General features: G+C 46.3%; 1 protein-coding gene across 1 annotated transcript; it reads left to right on the top strand.

Moving 5' to 3' along the window:
- The first annotated feature begins 821 nt into the window (after nucleotides 1–821).
- On the top strand, nucleotides 822–11289 carry Dgat2l6 (diacylglycerol O-acyltransferase 2 like 6). Its single transcript, XM_075956937.1, has 7 exons — nucleotides 822–876; nucleotides 5163–5273; nucleotides 5528–5598; nucleotides 5968–6172; nucleotides 7478–7652; nucleotides 10091–10302; nucleotides 10728–11289. Exons 1-7 carry the CDS (start codon nucleotides 822–824, stop codon nucleotides 10880–10882), a joined length of 984 nt encoding a protein of 327 aa, XP_075813052.1. The 3' UTR covers nucleotides 10883–11289.
- Nucleotides 11290–12116: the final 827 nt, after the last annotated feature.

Here is a 12116-nt window from a genome sequence, read left to right as displayed (position 1 = left end):
GATGACGGAATTTTGGTGGGCAGAAAGTTGGAGCGAAGGTAATCAGAATAAAAGAACAGAACGGCTGCTTACATAGAAGTGGACTGATGTGGTGTGGTCGAAGGCTGAGTGAGGACTGACTGAGCTGCCTGGGCACCCGATTCCTCTGCTTCAGCCTTCTGGTTCGTTCCACAGCTATGTATACCATCTACGCTACTCAACATAATGCTTTCGTTAAGTGAATAATTTCTGTAGTCAGAATTCTTTTTTGAGCTGAAGTCTTTATTGCTACAATGAATTCACCTTTAGTCGTTCTATGTTCAAGAAAGCATCCCAACGATATGCCACCCTCTCATATCCCCTGCTGTCCCTGCGAGTGGTGAGAGGACGACACTCTGAGAACCAGCACGGGAAGTGTGAGGGCAGATACTGCGAGACAGGGCTAGGAAATACTTGGGTCTGATCAGGAGAGAACTCCGTAAATATGCTGCGCCTTGATTTGCTCAGCAGCACATTGATGGGTTTTGGAAAAGGCGAGCATGGAAATGCATTTCAAAAATGTCGAGGTGCAGTTCCGAAAACTGGAAGGGAGTTTCCAGCAGCTGAAAGCAGACAGAAGGCTACAGGGAAGATGGGAAGGAATTCCCCCTCCCAGCACAGCAGTAGCAATGGAGATGGAGAGAGGGGGATGAGTGGCAGAAATGTTTTATTTAGGAGAAGGAAAAATGTCAAAGGTGGCCTCAAACCATTGAACATATGACATTTATCCTGAGGTCTGAAAAGTGATTCAGAGCTAGCCAGGCAAACAGCTAAGGAAATGGCATGCCGGCAAAGAAGCCAACATGCGGAGAAGCCCTGAATCCCAATATCAGAATGAGCTGAAGGGCCTGAAACACAGTACAACAGAAAAGTCGGGGACTGGATCTCAAAGCGCCCGCCATCTAGACCAAACCCTGGAGGCTGGGCTTCTTTCAAAATGGACACTTTCCTAACACGTAAATTCTGCCTCTGCCTCCCCAGAGCTGCAATTATAGGCACACGCCACCATGCCTAGACCATTTATTCTCTTACCTTTCTATATTTATAGCTAAGTGAGAACCAATAAGTACTCACCAAGTCATGGGCATGCCTTTTTGACACATGTCCCTGCTATGTGCTGCACAGTGATAGAATCAGATTTAAATTCACTCTACTGACTGCACCCAGATCCAAGGGAAAGCAGGCAATTGGCTTCAAAGACACGCAGACTCACCTAGAGAGATAATGATGGCTTTGAGCAGGTGGTCGCCTGGAAGTGGGGAGCAGAATCATTTGAGCAATAGCAGAACTGGGAGAGATCATTAACTGACTCAAGGGAAGCCATGCTTCTAACTCAGTGGTTCTAGACAGTTATATTATGGTCTCAAAAACCTAAGAAATTAATCAAATAAATCAAAGGAGCTGGGGAGAGGGTTCCACGAATAAAGCATTAGCTACACAAGCGTGTGGGTTGAAGTTTGGCTCCCCGGAATCCACCTAAGACCAGGCAGGGGTGTCCGCTGCCTGGAATCCCAGCACTCAGGAAGCAGAGACAGAAAAATCCCTGGAGTACACTGACAAGCTCAGATAGATATTGCTGAGTTCAGAGAGAAACCCTACGAGCCATCAAGGAAGACAAATGACATCAACCTTGGACCTGCACCCACACACATACACCCCCACACTTTCGCCTGCACGTGTGTAAATATGCATATGCATGCATTCATAACACACACACACAAGAAAAAGAAAAATTACCTCTAGGGGAAAGCACCTTCACTACTTGGATTATGCACTAAGAATTCTAGCAAATGAGACAAGATAGTAAAATGTTTACAGTTAGCATGATTACCCAGAAAAGAATCCTAAGAAATTTATGATGCATTCATGTGCTTGTGTATTTTTGGTTTTATTTTTTTTTTCTTCTTTTGTTTGTTTTAGGCATTCAGCAGGCTGAAGTAGAAAGATTGCTAGATTGAGGCCAGTCTAGGCTGACTACACAATGAGATCCCATTTGAGAAAGAAACGAAGGGAAGGAGGGAGGGAAGGAGGGAGGGAGGGAGGGAGGGAGGGAGGGAGGGAGGGAGGGAGGGAGGGAGGATGAGAGTTAGGAGGATGGAAAGAAGGGAGGAAGGGAAGGTCAAAAAAGAAGCAACTGAAAATAGACATTTAAAAACCAACACCATTAAATACTTCCTTTAAATACTTCCTCAAATCAAATACTTATACATTCAACAAAAAGTTGATGTTGATAAGCACCTACTTAAAGAACAGATAAAGATCTCAAATAGCTAGAAACTTAAATTTATACCTCAAAGGAACTAGAAGCAGAACAACCAGATTCACTAATGATAACATGAAGAAGGAATAATAGAGATCAGTACAAAAATAAATGAAATGCAAATATCAACAAAAGCAAAAGTTAGCCTCTTGAAGACAAAGATAAAATTAAATGGTTAGCTGATAAACCAACAAAAACGTGAATATTAAGTGAAATTTAAAAATTGAAGAGACATTATAACTACCACCAGAGAAAGAGTGGGAATCTCAAGAGACTTCTATGAGAAATATCATATAAACAACAAATTGTATAACCTAAACAAAGTAGATAAATATCTAGACATACACAACCTAGCAAGTATGGATCACAGAAAAACAAATATAAACTATACAAGTCAGAAGATGTGCATATACTAATAAGAGTCAATAATCAGAAACCTCAACAAATCAAAGCCCAAGATCAGATGACATTGTCACTGAATTCTACTAAACATTCAAAGAAGAGTTACTATCAACAATACTTAAACTCTTCCCAAAAAGCTAAAGAGGAGAAGGGGTCCAATTCATTCACAAAGTCAGCATCATGGGGCCTGGAGAGATGACTCAGCAGTTAAGAACATTGACTGCTCTTTCCAGAGGACCTGGGTTCGATTCCCAGCACCCACATGACAGTTCACACCATTGCTATATGGTAGCAACTGGCTGCTTGCACATAACTTTCTTCCTGTGAGGGCTTTGCAAGTCAGGGCCTACAGACCCTGATTTGGTTGAAGTGGAGAACCAGTGGTCATGCCCATCGGAGGCTACCAAAAGTTTTGTGTCAAAAGGAATTTGGTTGATTCCCCCACAGTTCTACAAAGTGAGAATATCGGAAAATTTTCCCTCTAGCTGCTTTTCACACAGGTTTTATTTGGGTCATGTGTTGGGGTGGGCTGAAAGGTGACTGGACATCACATTTTTAAGAGCAGGAGGGATGCTCTAACTCCTAGGAGGAGAAGAGCTATCCTTAGAAGATTCAGACTTTCATCCTGGGGGCATAACTCAGTGGTAGAGTGCTTGTATAGCATCTGTGAGACCCTGGTTCCAATCCCTAGTAGGCATTCAGCACTCAGGAGGCAGAGGTAAGAGGATCTCAGTGAGTTCAAGGCTAGCCTGGTTTATGCAATGAGTTCCAGAACAGTCAACAGTATGTAGAGACTCTCTTTGTCTCTGTCTCTCTCTGTCTCTCTGTCTCTCTCTCTGTCTCTCTCTCTCTCTCTGTCTCTCTCTCTCTCTCTCTCTCTCTCTCTCTCTCTCTCTCTCTCTCTCTCTCTCTCTCTCTCTCTCCTTGAAATAGAGTCTCATGTAGCCCAGGTTCATGAGGTATCCAAAGATGTCCTTAAACTCTTGGTCCTCCTGCCATTGCTAAGATCACCGGGTTGCACTATCACGCCAGCTCTTCTACCTCTTGAAATCCCACATTTGTGGTCAGAAAACAGTGCTGACATACAGGCATGGTCTGCTGGAGTCTACAAGAAGACAGGAGACTGGAGAAAACTAAAGAGCAGCTATCAGAAGAGGTGGACGGTTTCCTGGTAGTTCTAGCTTAAGCATCAAAGTCAAATAGGGAGGAAGTTTAGAGGAGGTATCAGAGGACTTGGCATGGTCTGGGGAGCTCCCCTTCCCCGTGTGTAGGAACACTGACAGCAGACTGTTGTGGGAATCAGAGAGGCGACAGAAAATCTGCACCGCCCTAGACATTTTGAGGAGCTGGGGAAAGGCTGTATCCAGTACCACAGCAGCACTAGCTGAAGCGAACACAAGAAAACCCTCTCCTCTTCATACTGAATGCGCAGCACTGGATTGGCTAGCCCTGAGACACCATCTCAAAGCCACACCTGCTGTTTTGGTGTCTTTTTCATTTATTCATTTGTTTGTCTGAGAAAGGGTCTCGCTATGTAGCTCTGGCTGTCTTCAAACTCACTCTGTAGACCAGGCTAGCCTCAAACTGGTGGAGATCCACCTGCCTCTATTTCCTGAGTGTTGGGATTAAAGGTATGCACCACTATGCCCGGCCTGTGTTGATGTCTTGGCAACATAAGGGCCTCTGTAAGCTGCACTCTGTGAGCTGCACCTTGGAGTACTCAGAGCAAGTGGCCTAAGACTTTATGCTGATTTAAAGTGGACCCCATTGCCGAGGATGTAGTTCCGTGGTAGAGCACTTGTCTAGCATGAACAAGGCCCTGGCTTCCATCTCAGGAGAAAAAAATAAATAAATTTGTTTTTTATTAAATGAACAAATTTATTTAACGAAGACAGTGTTTTATGTTACTGCTGTAAGAATTAACATGTGCGCATTTTCCAGCCTCTCATGTCTCTTTGCTAACAGAGTCACACTCCCCTCTTCTGAACAGTTCGGAAGCCTTTGAAGGGAACAGAATAAATATAATAAAGCAGTTTCTAATCTACACTTTCTTCACAGTGTCACACTGCCTGGACACTGCAGGTAGGCCTCTACCCTCAGAATGTGTGGTCCTATCAGTTCAACAAAGCAAGGAAAATCTAGCTTTTGTAAGGAACTTCCTGAACTGCCAGGGTGAGGACAATCAGCCACCAGCCCATTGTGTTTCTCTTCCCTTTTGCCAAGCAGTTCTGTCCTTTGACTCGAGCTGAAGGCCTGCTCTAAGAACTTCATCTCAGACTTCAGGAGGACCCAGATCCAACGACCCAGACAGCAGCCTGAGGCAGAGCAAGAGATAGGCAATGGCTGAGGGGAAAAGAGAAGAAGGTCCCCACAGCAGCCTTGCCTGCTTCCCCAGTGGAGAGGCAGAGGTGTCATGAGGCTGTGAGAGGTGTATCGAGCCTCGAGCGAAACTGAAGGGCATGTATCGTTTGTGTCTCCTCAGGAGCTATTCCCATCTTAGGTATACCCTATTGCCTGCTCTTCAGTAGCCTATGGCCCTTAGCCGTGCTCTCCTTAATCTGGCTTGTCTGTGACTGGAACACACACAGCCAAGGTAAGAGATGTGGGCAGGGTTGTGGGCCCTTCTGTGCTAAGGGTGGAGTCACAGGGACAGGAAAGAGGGAAGTGGATGGAACGATGAGGAGAAGAGGAGAAAGGTCTGGCTGGCTTCCCATGAAGCTTTAAGCGCCTAAGAACGAGGCTGCTTCTGTAGCCTGAGGAACAAAGGGCAAACTCTTCTTCAGCTCTGGGAGGGGTAGAGGGACTAGCAATGGCTCACTCTTTCTTCTCTTTGTCCTGTGTCCACAGACGGTAGGCGTTCAGCTTGGGTGCGAAACTGGACTCTCTGGAAGTATTTCCAAAGCTACTTCCCAGTAAAGGTAACCAAGTGCCTTTCCTTTAGGTGCCCATCTTTCTTCCAGATGCCCTTGCTCCTTATTGCTTGAACTCCCCGTCCATAAGGAGACCCAGGTTTTCAAGGGCTCTGACGGCTGGCAGTGAAAGCGAACACTTAGAGGCCTGATGTAGCACATAAATCCAAAATAGATGGGCAGGTGGGGAGACGGGTGAGCAATACTTTTCTACCATGTCAAACCCAGGCCAGCATCACTTAGCACCACGATCCCTGGAGATCTCCATGACAATAACATCCTAATGAGCAAAGATCTAGAGGCTGTTGGCTTGGCTCTGAGTTTTCACATCCTTTCTTCCTTCTGCTTGATCAGTCTCCCTCAATCTTCCTCTAACAGCTGGTGAAGACCCATGACCTTTCTCCCAAGCAGAACTACATCATCGTCAGCCACCCCCATGGCGTTCTCTCTTTTGGTGCCTTCGTCAACTTTGCTACGGAGGCCACTGGCTTTTCCAGGATTTTCCCATCCATCACTCCCTTTTTAGCAACTTTGGAAGGAATCTTCTGGATCCCAATTGTGCGAGAGTATGTAATGTCCATGGGTAGGTACAAGAAATCATCCCATTCTGAAATCCAACTCAAGATGTCTACCCCAATAAGCGCCACAGTTGCTTTGTGATAGAAAACTCAGTTGACTTTGTTAAAGAGTTCAGCTGGCGTTGGGAGTATGTGTCCTAGCATCAGTTTCTGTACAAAGGGTGAAAGGCAGTTCGATTGGGTAGCAGGGCAAGTTACAGACATTCTCTAGTTGCCAGGATTCCTTACAAAGGGTAATCAGAAGGCTAAGTGCAGAATCAAGCCCAAATGGAAAGCAGAGAGTAAAAGCAGCATTCTAAATGTAAATACAGGGGAAATAGTACCAGATTCTTTCCTGAGATGGCAACTGGCTCCTTTCAGCTCTCCTTCCAAGGCACCATAAAGACTTTATAAAGTCTCTCATGCCAGTTAGTACATACAATCTTGGTCCATGTCCTGCATCTCATGGGAATCCCTTCATCCTTGCTTAATATGCCAAAGGATAAAGGACAATCACCCATCAGAATTCAGGACAACTTCTCAGTGCCAGGCTTCAAACCAGGACACTGTGATAGATTCCCTTCTCTCTGGATGAATGTTTATCTTTCTGGACATCAGCAAACAATTGAAGGCAAACTAAAGGTAAGCTACATTTATCTTGAGGGGAATCCCAGAAGACGGTTCAGCGCCCCTCTTAGGTTGGTATGTCCAGGTATAAGGGTTTCTCTCGATGGCTAGATCTTGTGTGCAAATTCTGCCATCCCAGTAGAGGACAGAAGATTAATTCAATGCAAAAATGGGATTTCAAAGTGATGAATGTCTGCAGCTTTTGTTGAACAACAGAATGTCATCCACATTCCATTGTTCATCTACCTTTCAATTTGGCTTGGTCTCCCTGCTCACCCAAAATCCGAGTCAAAGGGTCCTTTCAGCAGCTTACACTTAGGGAGGAAGCACACTGGTAGTGGCTAGCCTGATTACCTCCAGAAGAAATACCTCTGGGGGATTTCCATAGTGGTCAGCCTGGACAGAAAGTAAGATAGCTCTACAGTCTATGGGGAGAAAGGGAAAGGGTTCATCCAGAAGACAAGAAGCTATAAATAAAAGCAAGGGGAAAAAACAGTATAGCCCTTACCGTAGAAGTCCAAAGTCCTACCAAGGTAAGCAAGCAGCTGCCACTAAGAATACCTTCTCAGGCTAGGGCTAACCCAAGGCATGAAGACCGAAGACAGAAGACGGTAACTGTCTCTAGCAGGAAGATCCTGGGAGAAGCCTTCTCCCACATTTGGGCACCAAGTTCATTCTATCCACTTGACTCTTTGGTTTCACAGGTATATGCCCAGTGAGTGAGTTGGCCCTGAAGCACAAGCTGACCCAGAAAGGCTCTGGCAATGCTGTGATCGTTGTGGTGGGTGGAGCTTCTGAAGCCCTCTTGTGCCGCCCTGGAGTCTCCACAATCTACCTCAAAAATCATAAAGGTTTTGTGAAGCTAGCACTGAAGACAGGGTGGGTCTCTAAGTCCGGGGACTCTCTTGTCATGGTGCCTTAGCCCTCTGTAGCTATATCTACAATGACATCCTCTCTGGGAAACCTACTAGATACCCCTTTCCTCTGATTATTTCCTATTGCCCTTCACATATGCCTGGGGGTGTTATTTGAATCCCCAAACACTTGGTGGGCACTTTTAGATCTTGAAGTTGGGGAAAGAAGAGCAGAAAAGGATCCACTAGTCTGGCACTCTGAGAGAGAGTGGCTATGTTCTCTCATTCACTGGGAGGCCCTGAGGACCACCTGTAACATGAGTGGGGGCCCAGACCTGCTTGTTGTTGGGGTTTTTGTCCTGCCCGGTACCCCAGCTGTTTAGTCCCAGAGAAAAATCACACATAGGTCTCCATAAATTATAAGCTGATTGGCCCATTAGCTCTAGCCTCTCACTGGCTAAATCTCACATCTTGATTAACCCATTTTTCTGATCTATGTTAGCCATGTGGCTCAGTACCTTTTTTCAGTGAGGCAGATCACATCCTTCTGCTTCGGTGGTCTGGGCAGGAATGGGAGTAATCAACTTCCTCCTTCCCAGAATTCTCCTGTTCTCATTGCATCATTTCTACTTCCTATCTGGTTTTCCTGCCTATATTTCCTGCCTAGCCAATCAGCGTTTATTTTTAACATGATTGACAGAATACAGACAATTCTTCTGCACCACTTCCCCCTCTTCCCCCCCTCCCCGCACCAACCACCCAAGGGCAATGAAGGGACTGGCTGAGAGTTCAGGGGATGGCCACTCAGAGGATGCCCCCAGAGAGTGTTTGCAGCAGCTGTCAAATACCTACTGTGTATCAAGGTTAGTATAGGACATTGAAATACAGGAATAAACAATATCTGGCACTTGTGGACTCACAGTCTAATGTAGATGACAAATACATGCACATGTCATAACAAAACATATGCAGACTCCAGCTCTTTTACATCCCAACTACTATCCCCATACATTAGAACTACTATCTAAGCACCCATTATCTCTCTACTGGATCATTACAACTCTTGGAACTGCTCTTTCTGCCTCTGTCCTTGCTTCCCCCACCAAGATTCTATTCCCAGTTGTAGCTAGAACAATCCTGGTAACCATGAGTCAAGTTGTATCACATCTTAAAATGCTCCCAATGACTCCTGGGCCACACAGAGCAAAAGGTCTTGAAGAAGCTGGTCTTCGGCCACTTCCCTGACTTCAGTGCTTACTATTCTTCCCATGGCCTCCTCCATCGCTGCTGGTAAACACCATGAGTATGGAGATTTTTCTTCTTCCTTTGTGTTCACTGGTGTATCCCCATGACCTAAAACAGTGCTGGCACAGAAAAAAGAACTCAATGGAAATGGGTTGGGAAAATGACATGTGATACATGAGACATATGCAAATTGTTATGACAGCATCAATTTATAGAAAGACCTTGTCCCAGACTAGATCTTTCATCAGAGAGTGACATCTGAACTGTATTAAAGTTAAAATATGAGTAGGAGTTGCCAGTCAGAATGAAATGGGAAAAGAGCCAGACATTGTGGCAGTTGCCTGTAACCCCCCCTTACTCTAGAATCTGAAGAGGGAAGACTACAAGTTCAAATCCAGCCTGGACAAGTTGGCAAGATCCTGTCTCCAGCTTAAAAAAATTTAATTCGTGGGGTTCTTCCTAGTGATAAAGTACTTACCTGGCATGTGTGAGGTTGTGGGCTGAATCCCCAGCACCTCAAAACCAGTAGAGTAAGCAAACAAACAGAAGTGAAAGCTCAGGCATTGGATGAGGAACCAGATGATATATGCAGCACTGCCCTGGACCCGACCCCAGGGATTCAATGAGAACTGTCAGGGTTTTCACTTCTGACTGTAAGGCAAGGCCTGGATTGGGAAAGCAGGAGAGAGAAAAGCACTAGCTGAGGGATAACAAATCCGCAGTGGGGAATTGGAGTACTGAACAGTCAAATGGGCTTTGTCACGTAGAGAGAAGGCAGAGGGAATAGAACATACAGACAGGTAAGAACACTTGGCACACTAACTGTGGTTAAGTAGTGGGGAACCTGGACACACAGAAAAGGCGAGGGCACTGAGCTTGTGCTAAGCAGTGAGGGCTGCAGTGAGGACTTCTGGAAGAACTTCAAGCAGGGGAGTGGCATGCATGCCTGTGTAGTTTGGGGAGATCATGCTAGATGCTGAATGAAGGGACTAAGTCTCCTGAGCTACTCCTTCCCACCATGGGCTAAGACGCAGCAGCCACAGTGATGCTCCATTGGAGGAAGTGGTATGGCAGGAACGAAACATGAGGCCGGAGATGTCTGGGTGCTTGGAATCTTATCCTGTTGTTCAGAGGTTGGGGATGTTTTCCGCCTCAGACAGAGTGTTGCTGGGGGTGAGGGGGCTGCCTCAGCTCATACTGCTGTCCCTCTCTTTGCAGGGCGTACCTTGTCCCATCTTACACCTTTGGTGAGAATGAGGTTTTCAACCAAGAGACCTTCCGTGAAGGCACATGGCTAAGGTTCTTCCAAAAAAACTTCCAGAAAATTGGCAAAACAATCCTAGGCCTAAACTTCTGTACTTTCCATGGCAGGGGCCTCACTCGGGGGTCCTGGGGCTTCTTGCCTTTCAATCACCCAATTACCACCGTTGGTAAGCTTTCTGCTTTTCTAGGCCACTCAAGTTCTTGGTCTTCCACCCAAAGTCACCCACCAATCCCCAGGCAATCTGGCTCAACAGCCAGGGTCTACTAAGGGGCATTGCAATAGGTGCAGCTGAAAGCAGGGTAGGAAGGGCAGCCAAACAGTGGGGAGCATCCATAGGTGGGACAGAGCTCATCGGCTGTCAGAGAAACATCCTTATTGAAGTACACTCACTCAGCTCTTTCCTGTGCTTGCTTTCATTCTCTGGAACATTGGTGAAACTTAAGTGACCAGAGAATAAGTGCCGAAACATAGCTGCAGCAAGAGGGAAGAATGAACGGAGGGGATTGGAGACTGTTGGAATGGGATCCCTACTGAGGTGTGGGTGGTGTCCTTGGGGTAGGGACTCTGATGCTTGTCTCTTCTCCTCCATAGTTGGAGAACCCCTGCCAATCCCCAAGATCAATGATCCCGACAAGGAGACGGTGACAAAGTACTTTGAGCTTTACATCAGTGCCCTACGCAAGCTGTTTGACCAGCACAAAGTGGAATATGGCTTCTCTGAGACCCAGGAGTTGACAATTATATAACAGGGACCAGAATCTCTGTAACTACAGCTCAAATCCAGAGAAGATCTGAGTGAAGCCACAGGGAAGGGAGAATTTGGGGACAGAGGTGGATTTTAAAGACGTGAAGAGATGCCAACCGAGCCAGAAGTGCTGAATGAGTTGGCAGTCCAGCAACTGAACCCCCCCATGTAACCAAGACAGACTGGGTAAAGGGAAGACAGGAGAGGACTGGTGAAGGCTGACTAGCAGAGGGGGTAGCTCTGTCACACCTTGGTGCTTTATGACAATGACCCAGTTTAGGAGTCTTGGAAGTTGGTCATCAACTCCATAATAAAAGCAATGAGAAGTCAACAAACTCTGTGCTCCTTTCCCACAAACCTTGGTGCCGTCGTCGTTAGTATTTAGGTTTAAGCTTGGAAGTTCTACTTAGAACAGAACTGGGTTGGATCCCCTAAGGCCAGGCCCTTATTACTTAAGGACTGGGTCAGCAGGGGGCCTGAACTGTGGCTTCTGAATACAGATAGGACTCTGTCAGCTATGCTGGTGTTTCAGATGGCGGTGCAGCCCCACTGTTTCACCCCCAACAACGAAGCTCCAGAATAAAGCACTGTGCAACTCCTTCCTAGTCACCCTGAAGTTCTGCTAATGTGCAGAGAACCCGTTTCTTTTCCTCAGCTGTCCTTGATGCTTTTTTCTTTTTTTTCTTTCTTTCTTTTATTTATTTATTTATTAAAGATTCCTGTCTCTTCCCCGCCACCGCCTCCCATATCCCTCCCCCTCCCCCAATCAACTCCCCCTCTCTCATCAGCCCAAAGAGCAGACCAGGTTTTCTGCCCTGTGGGGAGTCCAAGGACCTCCCACCTCCTTCCAGGTCTAGTAAGGTGAACATCCAAACAGCTTAGGCTCCCACAAAGCCAATACATGCAGTAGGATCAAAACCCAATGCCATTGTTCTTGACTTCTCAGCAGTCCTCATTGTCTGCTATGTTCAGTGAGTCCGGTTTTATCCCATGCTTTTTCAGATCCAGTCCAGCTGGCCTTGGTGAGTTCCCGAAAGAACATCCCCATTGTCTCAGTGTGTGGGTGCACCCCTCATGGCCCTGAGTTCCTTGCTCGTGCTCTTTCTCCTTCTGCTCCTGATTTGGAGCTTGAGATTTCTGTCTGGTGCTCCAATGTGGGTCTCTGTCTCTGTCTCCTTTCATCGCCTGATAAAGCTTAATATTCAGGAGGATGCCTATATGTTTTTCTTTGGGTT

The sequence above is a fragment of the Microtus pennsylvanicus genome, chromosome X (assembly GCF_037038515.1).
Source record: "Microtus pennsylvanicus isolate mMicPen1 chromosome X, mMicPen1.hap1, whole genome shotgun sequence".
Taxonomy (NCBI): domain Eukaryota; kingdom Metazoa; phylum Chordata; class Mammalia; order Rodentia; family Cricetidae; genus Microtus; species Microtus pennsylvanicus.
Note: the sequence above shows the minus strand (reverse complement) of the source record. Positions and strands in the feature narration are given on the sequence as shown.

Excerpts from the sequence above, each read along its gene's own strand:
- Dgat2l6 (XM_075956937.1), top strand. The coding sequence starts at position 822 with ATGCGGAGAAGCCCTGAATCCCAATATCAGAATGAGCTGAAGGGCCTG. Across the intron at positions 877-5,162 it reads GCTGAAGGGCCTGAAACACA|GAGCTATTCCCATCTTAGGT; the intron begins GTACAACAGAAA and ends GTGTCTCCTCAG. Across the intron at positions 5,274-5,527 it reads CTGGAACACACACAGCCAAG|ACGGTAGGCGTTCAGCTTGG; the intron begins GTAAGAGATGTG and ends CTGTGTCCACAG.